General features: G+C 37.1%; 1 protein-coding gene across 2 annotated transcripts in view; it reads left to right on the top strand.

Moving 5' to 3' along the window:
- Positions 1-18,285, top strand: part of STPG2 (sperm tail PG-rich repeat containing 2) — a 193,316-nt gene that overhangs the window by 173,990 nt on the left and 1,041 nt on the right. For both annotated transcript variants that reach the window (XM_039322889.1, XM_039322888.1), the window contains one exon: positions 17,768-17,919. In XM_039322889.1, the coding sequence (XP_039178823.1) occupies positions 17,768-17,919 (152 nt within the window). The remainder of the gene's footprint in view (positions 1-17,767; positions 17,920-18,285) is intronic.

The following is an 18,285-nucleotide window of genomic DNA, read 5'->3' as shown; positions in this document are numbered from 1 at the left end:
TGGTGAGAAAGAAGCAATCTCAACCTTCGCACTGATGTTGGCTTTTTACGCATACTGTCGCAAAATGTAGCAATGTAGTTTACTGTTGTTATATTAAGACTGTTACCCATGCTATACCATGCTTCAAGACAAAATTTCATTTATTTGCAATTAGAAATAAATATTTCACAATATATAATTACATATTGTTTTTGTGATTAATCACTATACTTTAATTATGTTCAATTTGTAACAATGAAAATACATCCTGCAGATCAGATATTTACATTATGATTCATAACAGTAGCAAAATTACAGTTATGAAGTAGCAACAAAAACAATTTTATGGTTGGGGGTCACCACAACATGAGGAACAGTATTAAAGGGTCGCGGCATTAGGAACGTTGAGAATCACTTAAATATGAGCCAGCAGTGTGCTGCAGCTGCCAAAAAAGCTAACACAGTGTTAGGCTGCATTAACAGAGGGATAGAATTAAGATCATGCAAAGTGTTAATTACCACTTTATAATACCTTGGTAAGGCCACATTTGGAATACTGCATCTAGTTTTGGTCACCACGATGTAAAAAAGATGTTACACCCTAAAAAGAGTACAGAGAAAAGCAACAAGGATGATCAGGGGACTGGAGGCTAAAACATATAAAGAACGGTTGCTGGAATTGGATATGTCTAGTTTAATGAAGAGAAGGACGAGGAGTGACATGATAGCAGTGTTCCAATATCTCAGGGGTTGTCAAAAGAAGAGGGAGTCAAGCTATTCTCCAAAGCACGTGAAGGCAGGACAAGAAGCAATGGATGGAAACTAACCAAAGAAAAAAGCAACCTAGAACTAAGGAGAAATTTTCTGACAGTTAGAACAATTAATCAGTGGAACAACCTGCCTCCAGAAGCTGTGAATGCTCCAACAGTGGAAGTTTTAAAGAAGAGACTGGACAGCCATTTGTCTGAAATGGTATAGGGCAGTGGTTCTCAACCTGTGGGTCGGGACCCCATTTGGGGTCGAACGACCATTTCACGGGGGTCGCCAAACAAGGCTGTCCGCCATTTTTCCCCTTTTCTTTGGCCACGCCCCTGGCACTCAGTGATGTATAAGTGGTTGGGGGTCACCACAACATGGAGAAATGTATTATGGGGTCGCGGCATTAGAAAGGTTGAGAACCACTGGTATAGGGTTTCCTGCATGAGCAGGGGGTTGGACTAGATGACCTCCAAGGTACCTTCCAACATCATTATCATCATCATCATCATCATCATCATCATCATCATCATCATTATTATTATTATTATTATTATTATTATTATTATTATGGATCATCGCACAGTCAGCCAGATGTTCAGACTGGATTTGGCATTTTGTCTACCTATCGAGTCCTTACCCAGGACCTGGGATAGGCAGATGTGGATGTTTGATGGTATTACAGGTATCGTCGCAGGATGGAAGCAGTTCCTAATAAGGCCGCCTTTTGCAATTGACTAATAGCAAATTTGTCAATGCCAATGGTGTTCAAGTGGTGCTCCAGTTGTTTTGGGATTGCGCCCAAGGAGCCTATGACTATTGGTACTACCCTTGCGTGCTTTTGCCACAGTCTTTCTATTTCTATTTGTAGGTCTTTGTATTTTGTTATCTTCTCCAGTTCTTTCTCTTCTATTCTGCTATCTCCAGGCACTGCCACGTCCACTATCCAGACTTTTTTGTCTTTCTTATCGACAATTATTAAATCTGGGGTGTTATGTTGCAGGTGCTTGTCTGTTTGAATTCTGAAGTCCCAGAGCAGTTTAATTTTTATCATTTTCTATGACTTTCTCTATTTTATGATCCCACCAGTTTTTGCTTACAGGCAAATGATATTTTTTGCAGATCTTCCAATGCACCATTGTTGTACTTTGTCATGCCGCTGCTTGTAATCAGTTTGTGCAATCTTCTTGCAACAGCTTACCAAGTGGTCCACTGTTTCTTCAGCTTCTTTGCATAGGCGGCACTTACTGTCTGTTGCTGTCTTCTCAATTTTGACTTTGTATGCATTTGTCCTTAAGGCTTGGTCTTGTGCAGCCAGAATTAGTCCCTCGGTCTCTTTCTTCAATTTTCCTGCTCTTAGCCATTGCCAGGTCTTGTTATTATCTGCTTTCCCAGCTATTTTTTTAATGTATTGGCCATGTAGTGCTTTGTCTTCCCATGCCTCTATTCTGTTCTTCATTTGGTCTTTCTTGTAGGCCAGTTTGGTCTCTCCAGTAGTTAGTAAGCCTTCCTGATATACTAATTTCAGTGCATCTTCATCATTGTTCTTCAGATATTCTTCCAAAGCCATTTTTTCTTCTTCAACCATCTGATGTACTTGTAGCATTCCACGCCCACCTATTTGCCTTGGTAGATAAAGTCTATCAATGTCACTGCGTGGATGAAGGGGCATGATTCATTGTCATTATTTTTCTGGTCTTCCTATCCATTGCTTTTAGTTCTGCTTGAGTCCAGTCCACTATTCCAGCTGTGTACCTAATGACTGGGATTGCCCAGGTGTTGATTGCCTTTATGGTATTTCCTCCATTGAGTTTGGATTTTAAGATCTTCTTCACTCTCTTGATGTATTCACCTCTAATCTTTTTCTTGACTTCAGTGTGCTTGATGTTGTCAGCTTGAAGGATACCCAAGTATTTGTAGTACTCTTCCTCATCCAGACTCTTAATGTTATTTTCGTGGGGCATCTTGATTCCTTCAGTTTTCATTATTTTTCCTTGTTTGATAGTAAGTGTGGCACATTTGTCCAAGCCAAACTCCATTACAATATCTTGGCTATATATACGGACAGTGTTGAGCAGCGATTCTATTTCAGATGATGTTTTTCCATACAGCTTCAGATCATCCATATAAAGGAGGTGGGATAGTCTGGCAGATGTTTTTGATGTTTGATAGCCATGTCCTGAGTTATTCAGTATTGTTGACAGAGGAAACAGTGCAATAACAAATAGTAATGGTGATAATGAATCTCCTTGAAATATTCCTCTCTTGATATTAACCTCTCCCAGTCTCTCACCATTGATCTGCAACTGTGTCTTCCATTGTGCCATCGATCTTTGCACAAATTTTCTGATGTTTCTACTGACTCCTGTTATTTCTAGGCACTTTATTATCCAATCATGTGGCAGAGAGTCAAATGCCTTTTTGTAGTCAATCCATGCCACATTCAGGTTGGTCTTCCTTCTCTTGCAGTTTTCCAAGATCAGTTTGTCTATTAGGAGTTGATCTTTTGTTCCTCTGCTATTGGGGCGGTTTCCTTTCTGCTCAGGTGGAAAGAGATTGTTTTCAACTAGATGCTGTTGCACTGCATCAGCTACTACACCAGTTAGTAATTTGAAAGTTGTTGGTAAGCAGGTAATTGGCCTGTAGTTACCTGATGTTGCCCCTTTTGCTGGATTTTTCATTATTGGGTAGGTTTTCCCAGTTGTTAGCCACTTTTCAATTTCTCTTCCTTGTAGTATACTGTTGTTTCAACCAAAACCCATGCAGTTCATCTTCACCTGGTGCTGACCAATTTTTGATTTTCTTTGCTCTTTTTTCTACCATTTTTGTTGTTATTACTAGTTCTTTCATTTCAGCTTCTGTTTTATTTGCATCCACCTCTTTTAACCAAGCGCATCCTTGTTGTATTTCTTTGGGTTATCCCATATCTGCTTCCAGAACTGCACTGTTTCTTCCTTGTCAGGTACTGACTGATTCCTTGCAGTTTCTCCATTGATGGATTGGTAGAAATGTTTCTGATTGGATTGAAATTGGAGGTTCTGCTTATAGTTTGCAATTCGAGCTTCATATCTACTGATTTTCCTGGCTATAGCTGTTATTTGTTGCTTTATTATTTCCAGTGCTTCCTTGATCTTCCTTGTTTCTAAGTGGTATTTCTTGATTAGGTATTCTTTGGTCTTCTTGTTCTTCAGCTTCTTTTCTTTCATCTGTTCTAGCTTGCTTGCATGTGATCTTAACTTGCTGATCTTATTTTCTAGTCTAACCTTCCATTTTTCTGGTGCACTGTTTGTTTTTCTTTTTTGTTGATTTTGCATCCCAGGTATTCTGTTATAACTGCAGCTGTGCTGTACATTAGTTGGTTTGTTTCTTGCAGTGAATTGGTGCTTATACTTGATATTGCAGTATTTGCATTTTTTAATGCTTGTGCTAGCTGTTTCTTTGGAACAAGCTTCAATGCAGTTAGCCTTATTCTGTTGTTTTTGTGCTGTTCTAGATGCTCAGTTATTCTTTGTTTCAATTCTTTTATTTCTTTAGTTAGAGGGTTTTGTTCTTCCTGAGGAAGAGGTGCCTGGTTTCCAAATGAGAACAGTTGTATATCTCTGCTGGATTCCTTCACTGCCAACTCCCCCTGGTTTGCCTCTACATTCTGAATTACTTCTGGTAAGGCTTTGATTTCTTTGCCCCGGGTAAACCTTTGCAGTTCGTCCAATTCTGTTTCTGTGAATACTTTATTTCGTGTTATAAATCGGCGTTGATCTGCTAGTCTCTGTTCTGTTATTTCTGATTCTGGATGTTGTTCTTTCCAGAACTGGTGCATTCGTTTTAGATATCCTCTTCTTGTTGGACTTGATCTGTAGTAACAGATCATTATTTCTTTGTTTTCAATCACTGTGTATCTGCGACGGGTAAACGTCTTTTCTTCCAGTAGTTCTGCAGCTGCTGGCCCTGGTTGCTCAGCCAACAGTCCTGAGTCCTGTAACCCATTTTTCACCAGATATCCAGGAACTCCAATATCTAGCGCGGACCTTGTTAACCCGGGCGCGACGTCCGAGCCGGTATGGCATTCTGAAATTTACGTCTCACCATATTTTTTATGGGAGAGACACTCTTTGTCTGACTCCTCTGATGAGACCTGTCCAGTATGGTTGAACCTCTGGCATAGCTCTCATCTTCCTTAGAGTACACAAGCCCCACAACCACGTCAAGGTAGTGCCTCACTGGGGGATTATTATTATTATTGTAGATGGGAAATTGCAATGTATTTGAAGCTCTACCAAAGTGCTGCCTTTGGTTCATTTTGGTAAGAACTAACATGTGATTTTGAACAAAGAATAACTCATGAATCAGTATCTCCTAAGACAAAATTAAAGGTGATATTTTTTTGCAAATAAAATGAGCTGTTTTTCATTAAATATAAATATGAGGTCTTCTCATATACATTTTCCAATATCAGAATAAACATATTTGATCAATATTTTTTTTTCTTGAACAAGAATGATTTAGGCCAGAAAGAAGATAGAAACAAAACAATAGTCAAATAATCTCTAACTTCTCAGACAAAAGCTAAGTTGTCTTTAGGTTTTCAGATACTGCTTAAAGTGGTTAATGAATTCCTAACTAAATTGAATAATGCAAATGCTATAATTACCATATTTCTGAGAATTTTATCTTTCCATTCTTCTTAATTTTTATTTCCTTCTAGTTATTGCAGAAATGAATAGCAGCATTTTTACTAAAATTGAACTATTTACTTTGTTTTAACTTAGTTATATTATTTTCTTAGAACTATACAATCTGAGCCCCTAAGGGTATCTGTAACCCTACATGTGGCTTTTGATAAATTGAATGAATCCAAGAATTGTTACCAAATAATAATGTGTAATGTAACAGAAAGGAAATGTATAACAGATATTAATAGAAAACTATCATATAGTTACAGGAATATTTTTCAACAATAATTCTTGATATCACCCTAGTGTAATGTTAGCATTAATATGGATACTAAACACCATGTGTGACATAGAAGGAGCACTCAGCTGATTTTACAGAATGTGGATACATTCAGTGTGCAGTTTGGAATGAATTGAGATTGGGAATTATAGAACGTTCTAACTAGTCATTTGCTGACTGTTTTATAGGTTTTGTTAAGTGTCCCTTGGTGGTATGGATTGCTTTTGAGGAGATGATATTTAATAGCAGAGGAGTGGATATGAGATTAGAATGGCAAAGGATAATAAGTGGGGGGCTCCCTCAGTGTCCCTCAGGGGTTGAGGAATGCTAAATTAGAACAAAAGAGAAAGAATGGAAATCAAAGTACCAATGGGACAGAGAGAAACTTATTTTATTATTATTATTTTCAATTTTACTTACATGCCATCCATCTCACTGTCTGAAGTGACTAGAGAAAAAGGCACCGGTTGTTTTCAAGGATGGGAAACTGAGCATTAGAGTCCAGTTCTCATTTCTGATGCCCTGTCCTCAAAGATTGTCTTGTTCTAGAGGAGATACACACATGCACAAAGGAATTCACTTACAAAGGCTTTGCTTTAATCACACTATTATGAGCAGTGACAGACAGTGTTTAAGCAAACCCATGCAGTTTTGAGCATTCCCAAATCTCTTGAAAACTTGTCTATGAGAAGTTTCTTGTAACGAAAATCCAAAGCAGCAGACAGAAGTGTCATTGGGCACAGTCCAATGGTGTCAGTGTCAGAGGTAGGTCATCAACTGGTCTGGAGTCTAAGGACAGTTTCCACAGGCAGGAATTTCCCCTAAGTGTGCCAGTTGTTCCCAACAATAAAATTAGATCATGTCTTACAAAGTTATCTAGGCTGAGCATGAGACTATAAGCAACTGAAAGTCCTGCAAGGCCCTCAGTGTCAGACATGGTTGGATTGGTTTATATGGATACTAGAGGCCTGGGTGTCTAATTAATAAGCGAGGACAAAGGTAATTTTAAAATTCAAAACATGAACATTGCAAAGCAATGTTAGTAACTTTGGTAGTGTGCTGGATGGGGCTCAACAAGATAATCAATAATCTTAGCCTTTGCAATGAAAATAAATATTAGAGAACTGATTGGGAGAATAATACAAAAAAACATAATACACGAAACAAGTAGGCGCCATTGTGCAAAGCACAAAATATCAGGTTATACTCTTCCAACTTGCCTTAGATATATGAACATATCAAGACGGGACATTTTCCCTTGTGGGGAAATGCCTTGCTCTTGAGAGTTTCTTGCCTAGCTGTTAATTTTGCAATGGCATGTATCAAAAGTTCTCAGGGAATAGTTCCTTTTAATTAATGTAAGAAAACACCAACAATTAGAACAGTGGTTCTCAACCTTTTTAATGCCGCGACCCCCAACCGATCGTAAGTCGAGGACTACTCAACCGGTCGTAAATCGAGGACTACTCAACTGGTGCAGCACCGTTTGCAGAATGGGACTTTTGGCGGGCTCAGCAGGGCAGAGACAGCCTGGACAATTCCTATTGGCTTTTGAAAGCCAATAGAATTAGACTATTCAAGAGAGTCTATTCTATTGGCTTTCAAAAGCCAATAGAATAAAAGGGAGTAGCACAGCTAAGGAAAAGGGGGAAAAAATGGCGGACTGCGTTGTTTGACGACCCCCCGTGAAATGGTCGTTCGACCCCAAATGGGGTCCCGACCCACAGGTTGAGAACCACTGAATTAGACTATGGCCATATTTTTTTCCTGAAGAATATTATTCTTTCTCCTATCATATTCAGACTTTTGGCATTCCCCATTTTTCTTCATTTATTTCAAGGGGGTGCAGAAGAACCCAGTTAAAAGGTTACATCCCAGTTTTGCTTAAATGAAAAAAGAGGAATATGAGTAGAAATAATTCTCATTTGATTTCATAGCCACTGGCAAATCTTAATTGCTATACTTTCAAAGATTATATTTGGTTATAATTATCCTAGGTTAAATTCCAGTGGGTAACTTTGTTATAGCATGAAAAATTATATAAAATCTGCCACTGTTATTATTAGTTTCAATTTATAATGGACTTTTTCATAATAGGTAATCAGGAATCTAACTTTGTAATTGTTAAGGAACTTAGTAGACCATAAAATCTGAAATTCTACACTACATTGTGGCTTTTTAACCATATTCTACTGAAACAAAATTAGATGGGTATACATGTCATCATTTTTATCCAACTCTCCTCTTGTTCCATGATTATTTCCTTTGACAGGATTTCTTATATACCATACTGATATCAAAGATTTTTTAAAAAATCTTCTTGATTATGTGCTGTTGGTAACAAACGAATGCTCAAAGGATGTCTTAATATTTACATATTCCTTTGTTACCATTCTTAATTTTGCTGTCCAGTCAAAGATGTCAAATAATTACAATAATAGCATTTCAGACAAGTTATGTCAGCCTTATGCATACCATTAATACATTAATGTGTCAAAACAACAGTGAATGACACAGCTGTAGGCAGTCTTAAAAGCTACTAATGGCTGCCCCACTCCAAGGAATTGATTTGCAAGCAACCCTAAAGCTATAAAACTTTCTCACTGATATATGGTTTCACAAGCTTTGTACTTATGAGTCACCTCACTTTTAGCAGATAGCTAATAGTTGCTTTAATATGAAAGCCAGCCACAGAAACAACATGTTTCATTTTGCCCTCTTAGACAATTACTAATGAATGTCAGTAGTAAAAATATATCGCTTGTCAAATTCAAATATGCTTTTCTGGTATATTTCAGGACAAAATCAGATTTACAAAGATATTAATATTATAAGGCTTTCTGTATTTTTATTAATTAAGTTCAGTTTATTGGATAACCAAGCAGAGTTAAACCATTTATAATACTAAAGCATAGAAACAAGATGAAGCACAATATGAGAGAATACAGTGGTAACTCGGTACTCATTTTTAATTGGTTCCGGGAGGTGGGACAAGTACTAAAAACAATGAGTGACAAACAAACCACATGACTTACCATGTGACTCTCTGTTTCAGCCAGGAAGGACTTCCTGTCTGTCTCTTTTCCTATGTCAGGGACCTTCCCAACATCGCTGACTTCCTCTCCATTCTCCTGAGCTGTCCCCATTTTCCTATCACAATGCATTGAGTACCAAACAAAAGATGAGTACCAGGACAAAATTTTTGAAGCAATCGAGTCCTGAGGTACCACAATAATGCTTAATACAGATTACAAAATCAATAAACTATCAATTGAACCTCCATTAAATTTTTTAATTTCTAGGATTGGAAAGCACTTTCTTAATGCATTGAATGTACAACAGCCATAAAGTATTGTCCTTAGTCTTATTCATATTATCAATTAAATTTGAATGTATTAAGTCTTTTTCAAATGATAAGCAGTCATCTTTATCAGAAACAAATTTATCAGATGGAAAATGTATATCAGGTTTGAGAGCTTTGCATTATGTAATTTCATAGAATTGGCTTCCTGTTGTCACTTGATTCTCCAGGCCAGGACTATGTAGATTCTCATTCAGTTGTTTCAATATTAATGGACTGCAGTCCATCATTAGGGGAAATAGGAGACTGGAATAATTAGGCGGCTTCTTCTTCTTCTTCTTCTTCTTCTTCTTCTTCTTCTTCTTCTTTCTCTTCCTCTTCCTCTTCTTCTTTCCTTCCTCCTTCCTCCTCCCTCCTCTCTCCTCCTCTTCTTCTTCTTCTCTCTTCTTCTTCTTCTTCTTCTTTCTTCTTCTTCTTCTTCTCTTCTTCTTCTTCTTCTCCTCTCCTCCTCTTCTTCTTCTTCTTCTTCTTCTTCTTCTTCTTCTTCTTCTTCTTCTTCTTCTTCTTCTTCTTCTTCTTCTTCTTCTTCTCCTCCTCCTCCTTCCTCCCCTCCTCTCCTCCTCTTCTTCTTCTTCTTCTTCTTCTTCTTCTTCTTCTTCTTCTTCTTCTTCTTCTTCTTCTTCTTCTTCTTCTCCTCCTCTCCTTCCTTCTTCTTCTCTTCTTCTTCTTCTTCTTCTTCTTCTTCTTCTTCTTCTTCTTCTTCTTCTTCTTCTTTTCTTCTTCTTCTTCTTCTTCTTCTTCTTCTTCTTCTTCTTTCTCTTCCTCCTCCTCCTTCCTCCTCCTCCTCCTCCTCCTCCTCCTCCTCCTCTTTCCTCTTCTTCTTCTTCTTCTTCTTCTTCTTCTTCTTCTTCTTCTTCTTCTTCTTCTTCTTCTTCTTCTTCTTCTTCTTCTTCTTCTTCTTCTTCTTCCCTAATTTGAATACCACACAAGGAGTTGCTGGTTAGAACATAGAATAATAGAGCTGAAAGGGACCTTGGAAGTGTTCTGGTCTCACTCCCTGTTCATGCAGGAGCCCCTATACCATTTTAGACAAATGGTTGTCAGTCTCTTTTTGAAAGCCTCCAGTGATGGAGCATCCACAATTTCTGAAGGCAAATTATTTCATTGTTTTTCCGCTCTTCTGTTCTTCTGTTTTACTTCTCTTTGTCATTGTTCTTCAGTTCTTCTGTTCAGGCCACATGAGGGCCATAACTCAATGGAACGGGCATGACAATTATGAATGCAGCCCTGTAATGATAATCCAGGGAATATAAGATGGGATTAAAGAGTAGGATATAAGATGGACAGCAGTTAAATGTTTACTGTTTACTGTTTTATTAAGGCCTACTTAGAATTGTAATATTAGGGTGGCATATGTTTTGAACTCTAAGCTCTAGATTCAGCCTGTCTGAGTTCATAAGCCTTCTGTTTCTGAAATATAGTTTCCATTTAAATTTGGACTTATTTTGGATTTCAGAGGCAGAGCCAGGATAATTTAAAAAGAAAGAAAAAACCACTACCATGTAATTCCAAGTTCAGTGTGCCGTCTAAGGTGTGAATACTTTTAGTTAATATTTTCTATGAGGCTGGTTTAATTCTCTCAGCTCCATAAACAGTAGAATATCAAGTGCTATACTTCATTTTCAGTTGGGTTTTGCTTTCAAAAGTGCTGAAAATATAATTGAAAAAATCAAATTAAAAGTGCTAATTGTTTCTCCGCTATTCTCTTGATGTTATATATGCTGATGGGAAATATTGCTTCTTCACTATTAAAGAAATTTATCATTATATGAATCTATATCCTGGAGTCAGTAACCTGTGATAAAATGACAGGCATAAAAGAAAAAGTAAATGGTGGAATTAATGTAGTTCTTTTTTTCATTTCAAGAATTGCTGACAATTTGTAGATACATCAGCTCAGTTCATTCAACCTTTAAATTGTCTCTCATGTTGTACATAGCTCATATACTGTATGAACAGTAAAATTGTACCATAGTTGTGTATAATATTTGGGAGAGAATATCATTTTATCTGCTTCTAAATACATTGACTGAGCCTATTACAATGCATGTCATATAATAACAGTATTCCACTAGTCCTGAAGATGGTCATAGACTGTGGAAACACTACAGAAGCATTCAGGCAATCATTTCATTTCAGGAAACAGTTGAGGTTTATGAAATGCATTTTGAATTCATATAGTGCTTATTGCTATATTGTATGCTACAACAGAGGCATCAAGCAATCATTTAACATTCTGTGCAAATCGTTCCTATTCATCATGCAATAGGAGAGAATCTCAGCTTACGTCCTATAATTTCTCTGATTAAACAAACCTAGGGTCTACAAAAATTTTAATACATTTAAAAATAGTGCAGTGAAGTTTTTTAAAAAAAATAATGCAGGGGACCATAAAGTTCTGGGCAGAAACATGAAGGAACTGGGGCCCCAAGTTATGTTCATTTATTCATTCCTGTTGGAGGATATGTTGCAGAATAGTCATTGAAGAGAAAGAGGAATATTGAAAATGAACAGTCAGCTACCGAGAGGATGCCAACGGGAAACGTTTGGGTTGTTTGATCATGGGATGTGTTTCCATGATGACTCCTGGCAAAATACGCGATGCATTTTCCAGAACTGGGAAGAATTTGTTTGAAATGAACCTTGTAAACTTGATTTTGAATGAAAAATCTCTGGAAGAGATAAGTGAATTCAGAAAGTACATTAGGACTGGGTCTGGATAGGTGTTTCCAGGATGTGAAAACACCCAAAATGGAAAGGAATAGTTCAAACTACATAACTTTCACAACCAGCACAAAACTATGCCCCCCCCCCAATCCCAGGTCTGAAGCCAACTCAAAAGGATACTATGGTCAATAGTATTGAAAGTTATCAAGAGGTCAAGTTTATCAATGGATAAACTTCCTCCATCTTGCTCTTGTTACGCATCATCTAAAAGCAAGACAAATGCCATATCTATCCATATCTGAACCTGAAACCTGGCTGTAAAAGATCCAGATAACCTATCTCATCCAGGAATCTCTGTAGCTGCAGCGTGATTACCTTCTGAACATGCCGTGAGTTTTTATGGGTAAGAGGGAACTTGAAACTCCCCAGACCTGATCCAACATCTTTGCATTATACCACATTAGCTATGTGTGGAGAGATTAAAGAAAATGAAATTTGCAGCGACATGCTGACTCGGCCGCCAAGGCAGTAGGATGTAAAACATTTTTAAAAGACCAAAATGTCCAGATAATATTGAGAAGAGGTTCAAACAGACATGTCCCCAATTCACTGAAATATAAGAAGGAGGAGGAGGTATAGCATAGTCAGTCTTTCAAGATTCTGTGGTCCCAGCCACTCTGTTCTATGATGAAAGAAACGAAAGGGACAAAAAGCACCATGCAACTTCTGTTGCAGAATGTATAGATCCCTAGAATACCTGTAATCTAGTTCACCCTATAAAGAAAAGTGGCATTTCAAACTAGGAAGAGCCTGTGTGTCCTCCCTACACAGACACATTGCAACAGACAAACCACAGGGTGCAATTAGAAGGGATCAAAATATTTTAAACATGTCAGATTTTTACTTATAAGATTGTACGGGATGTGTGCACAATCCAAGTGCCATTCATTTATTTATTTAGATAGCTATTACCCAGCCTTTTCATCATATTCTCAGTTGCTTGTAATTAAACTCTGAAGATGAACAAATATGTAAAATCTTACTTTAATTGTTTACATGGCAGAAGGGGTATGAATGAGGCTCCTGACTGAACCAATATATTCAGCTTCAATCTGCATTCTTCTGCATGTCAAATTAATCAGTTTGTCTTTCCAATAATAACAAGATATCACCAACCTATGTTTGAGAGACCTTAAAAGCCTATTTCTGCAATTACCAGTATGGTTGCAAAGATGAATAATAGACTTTATCCAAGGTACTATATTTTATTTCATAAAGCTGATGAAGCATTGGGACTAAATAATAGGTCTGTAGGGCAGGGATGGAGATAATTTGATTTTTGAAGGCCAATTCAGTCTATGTTCACCTCCCAAAAACCAAACTGAACCCTGTGGATATTTGTATATTAGTAGAAGAATAGTTTTATGTATATGTAGGAGAATGAAATAGAGCATGGCCAAAAGAAACATTAATATGTATGCACTTTTTTGCCTTCTGTTTTAAATAATGCTCAATGAAAAAAAATTAAACAATTTTAAATTTAAATGCCAAACCATGTTATCTTTTTGCAGCTAGCAGAATTGCATAGCCGAAGGCTATACTCTCAGAAAGGCTACATCTTGCATCCTTTTGAATTTTCATGAACTGCTTTTTGATTGGCTGCAATTTAATAGGAATGCAGAATATTGTGCCGTCAAAAGGATTTTGATGTCGCTGCACAATCCATTGTATCGTTACCATTATGCCTTAGTAAGCTTATAATTAACTAATAACCTTTATCTAAAGAGAGTTTGTATGCATATGAAAAAGTAAATTTCAGGACCCCTACTGTTTCACGAGATGATATTTTGTATGAACTCATTAATTTGAAAATACTGGTTCTCAAATATATTCTATTTAAAGCTCAAGGCCAATATGTTCATATTTTTTGCATATCAGCATCAACCCTACACAAAATAATGAATAAATCATACAGCATCATATAGCAAACAATTTAAGTATTTGGGTGGGTAGGATGATTTAGCTCATGAGGGCAATTTAAGATCTCACTGGACTTTTTATGTGCTTTTGGATAAACTGCCATGCAAAAATGTTTCTGCTTTAATCAGTAATTACTTTTGATAAGTTATGATGAGTGTGAAACTCTTGTTGTTCCAAGGACCATTTCCCTGATGCAGTATGCAGGTTCTGAGGTTTTGCTTGATAAAGAAATACAGGAAACCAGAAGGTGCCTTTAAGTTTTACGTTTTTATTCAGCTGAATAGAGACGGACTCCTCTAAATGAGGGGAGCCACAAATGGCAAGAAATCCTTGTATTTATTCTGTATAATTACATAAGCAACCCATCCAGCAGAGATGACACACATAAGATAAAGATTTCACCCAGTAAGTCTGGCACACTGTAGATAAGAAGGGAGAAAGCAGAAGTAGCTAAACATGTCCCCATTCGGGTGTTTCCCTAAAGATATCGTATGTTCTTGGGTAGGTTAGGACATTGGGTGTTATCCTTGCTGTCCTTTCATGACCCTGCATCCAGGACTACAAGTGACCAGAGGGGCCATCTGTATATTGATACTGTCTCCTAAGTCCTGGTCAGCATCCCTTCAAAATAAATCTGAAAGCTACTGGGCTTAAACTTGAGTCAAAAGTGAGACTCTGGAGGAAGTCTGAATCACTTGTTTATAGGGCAGGGGTTTTTGAAATAACATCAAGGCCCAAAAGCTCTTTTAGGATTATAGCATGGAACTTTATACGGAAAATCTGGAAGAAAAAAAACCTCACATATGGAAAGGTATAACTGGACATGCCTCCCTTTGAGAAGTATGTGTCCTTTATGAAAATCGCTCTTATGAGAACTATGTAGTTTCAGAGGTATATTGGAACAGGAAGAGTCCACACCAAGAATATATAGCTTCAATCAGCTTAAGTTCCACCTCAGTCTTTGCATAGCACATCAGATCCTGCTCTTCAAAATCAGACAAGGCCATGATCTGATAAGAGATGCTTTATAAGTACCTGCAAATTCACTGTGCAAGATTTTTTGAGGCCATTTTCCTCTAGATACCAGTGAGCCTTGTGCAGTACCTTGAAAATATCTCCCCCCCCCCTCCTTGGACTATCCTATGGTTTCCCTCGAAAAACAGTTGGGATCTTCTGATGATTCTTGAAGAAATTTCATCAAGGCAAAAGCAATTGCTACAACACTATTAACATTAATGCTGCATTATATGCACCTTCAGTCAAGTAAGCAGAAAAAAAAATATTAGATCCACCCTAAAGGTTTTTTTTTCATAAATCAGAATTTTTTAAAGAGTTTTATCAAGTTTCAAATTGTTGGTCACCTTGAATGTCCTATAGCTAGAAATAACGGAGACAACAATAAGGGTTACTGGAAATAACATAATGAAATTTCTTTGCATTTTTTCCCTTATTTATACTTTTTTGTTCCAATTTGAAATTCTAAGACAGTTTTTCATTCTGAATATATAGCTATAGGCTTCAGTCTCCAATTTATGTAAAACACTAATTCTGAGAACCTTTGATTCATTGTTGATTCTTCTAATGCACAAATTTCTTGCTGACTGGCTCTGTATGATATTGTTGTGTGCAGTTGTAAGAAAAAAGGTGCCGGAACTCACATCTTGTTAATTTTTTATTAAAAAAATTATATATTCAGTTCTTAGCAGGACCCGTGGTTGAAAAGTAATTAGTATTTTTTTTTTCATTTTTAAATTTGGGGTCATACTTTTACACTAAAATTTTGAAAAATATTTTCAATTCACCAATGATTTTTTAAAATAAAGAAATTATTTACCTTTCGCACTTAGTCAATTACTGTACGCACCCCCACATGTCAGTTGTGTAACGAAGCATATTGGTCACCACCTGCAGTAAGCACTCAGCACATGACCACACAACCAATCACAAGCCGAGCAGCACCATCACAACCAGCGCAGACGAAGTACGCATGCATCGGACTCGACACACAAGCAGCCCGCATGCACCATTTTAATGATTTTGCTGCCAACCTGCTACACTCGACAGGGCGATTCAAGTCCACATGGACCAAACATCAAATTTTCAAAAGTTACTTTTAAAACTTGGAAAATCTGTTGAAAAAAGGTGCCAGAACTCTGTTCTGGTGCGTTCTATGACAAAAAAAGCACTGGTTGTATGCATATTGTTCAATATGATTTTATCCCATGTTTTACTCATTTTTAGAGAATAGCTACCATTGTCTTTTACACAGATATGTGTACCATTATTCAGAGCATCTATTCTGGCTAAGATGTTAGGCTTATGCATAACATCAAGGTACCGTATATGCCGCCGTATTAGGCGACCCAGCGTATAAGACGACCCCCGTCTTTATAGCCGGGCCGCATTCCTAGAACGTCGTCTTATACGCCGGAAACTACCAGTATTTCTGGCGTATAAGACGACTCGGCGTATAAGACGACACCCGTCTTTGGCGCCGATTTCAGCGCTCGCGGAAGTTGTCTTATACGCCGGCATTTACGGTAACTCTTTTTGCACCCATGCTCTGTTCTTCAGAGAAACATACTGTAGCTCTATATTTTCATCCTTAAAAAATAGAACAAGCTTTTTTTCAATTTTTATTATTTAATTAACTACAGGGCCCCCTTCCTTTATGACAGATTGGTCTTCATATTTTGATACAAAATCCTTGTGTATCAAAAGTTCTGAGGTGAGCACAGGGTTCACATAGGTGAGCACAGGGCTCACATAGCTCTGGGATGTGATTGACACGTGAGGAGGACATATTTATCATTTAGTTAAAATATTTTAATCCATTTTTGTATTATAAAAATACTAAATTGGGCTATTTTGCTGCCTGATGTTTTTCTGTAACATCAGACCTGTCATCTAGCGTTCAACTGATGGTTATTAGATGAGTGTTAGACTTTTAAGTGTCTCTATTCTGTTGACCTGGACTTAGGGGACAGTATCAATTGTGAATACGTGCAGATGGCCCCACTATCTCTGACCACTTGCAGAACCATAAATGCAAGGTCATAAAAGGACAGCAAAGGAAACACACAATATCCTAACCCACCCAGGAACATATGGTGTCTTAAAGAAACACCTAAACCACCCAAAAGTGTTTTCCAATCATGTGAATAAGCAAAATCAGGAATATCAGAATGGACGGAACGGCTTCCATAAAAGCTACAATCTGTGAGGCAACTTTAGAATATCAGAATGGACGGAATGGCTTCCATAAAAGCTACAATCTGTGAGGCAACTTTAAACTATAAATTAAATTAATTAAATTAAATCTCACTAAAGCCCTATGTGGAAAATAGTTATGCTCTGACCTTAAACCTAACAAGACTCTGATTCAATGTGGCTTTCTGAAGGTTGTCTAGTCAAACAAATGGAAAAACCAAGTAGTAGAGGAAATGATTGTGGCTATCTTTCACTCATGTATATTTTGGATTGTTAAACCAGGAGATGATTAACAACAACATTCTTTTCTAAAAAATGTATATTTATTATAAAATTTATCCTTTTATTATGTATAGGAAGACATACTCTCTTTACAAATATTATATCCTTGCAAGAGAAATATGTAGGAACTGGTACTTTGGCTACTCATTTTCATTATGCTTAAATCATTTTGCTGCCAATTCATTAAAAATGTGAGGCTGAATAGCTCATATAAATTCACATTTCTTTGGAAGAGTGCTTACCAGAAGCCTACAGGGTTCTAATAATAGTGTGTTGATGTAAAAAAAAAAATTAACTGAGTTGTTATGGGTATATACCAATTAACTCCCAAGAGGTTTAGTCCCACAATAATCTTATGTGTTCACTAATGTTATTGTATCATATTGTCAGGTTATTAATTTAAAAATGATTATATTTTTCTTGCATTCTAGAAGATTCTTAGAAAACTTTCATGTATAAGGTTAACTTTCTTTTACAATTTTTTCCCCAAAACCTTTCCCATATTTCTATACTTTACCATGTTGATATTTTGCAAAATGTATCTACAGCAGCACAATGCATGTTTCTTTTTAATTTTCACAGCTCAGTCCACTTTTAAGAGATACTGTCTTGAAGAGAACATACAATGTAACATTAAATAATCCAGTTATGATTCGAGTGAGAAGTTCCATTTTTAAAACTGCAACAGGCAGAGAAGACCTTTTTTGTACATCTGATCAACAAAACTCAAAAAAGTGAGTATGGAAGTCTTCTGCTTCTTTGTTTATTGATATAGCTAAGACATTTTATCCTGTGAGGGAGCTTCCATATATTTACCTCATGTCTTTCCCAATGCTGCCATTTTCTTCCACCATACAAGCGTCATCACTACAGGTGGTCCTCAATGTACGGCCACAATTGAGACCAGAACTTCTGTTTTTAAGCAAGGGAGTTGTTAAGTGAGACATGCCCAATTTTACAATCTTTTTTTGCTTTTCGTGAAGCGAATCACTGCAATTGTTAAGTGAATAATGTGGTTGTTATAGTAATCTGTTTTTTCCCATTGACTTTGCTTGTTAGAATCTGGCTGGGAATGTCACAAATGGTGATCACATGGCCCT

Source organism: Crotalus tigris, unplaced genomic scaffold (assembly GCF_016545835.1).
Source record: "Crotalus tigris isolate CLP2741 ecotype Arizona unplaced genomic scaffold, ASM1654583v1 scf7180000024151.2778019, whole genome shotgun sequence".
In the NCBI taxonomy this organism is placed as follows: domain Eukaryota; kingdom Metazoa; phylum Chordata; class Lepidosauria; order Squamata; family Viperidae; genus Crotalus; species Crotalus tigris.
Note: the sequence above shows the minus strand (reverse complement) of the source record. Positions and strands in the feature narration are given on the sequence as shown.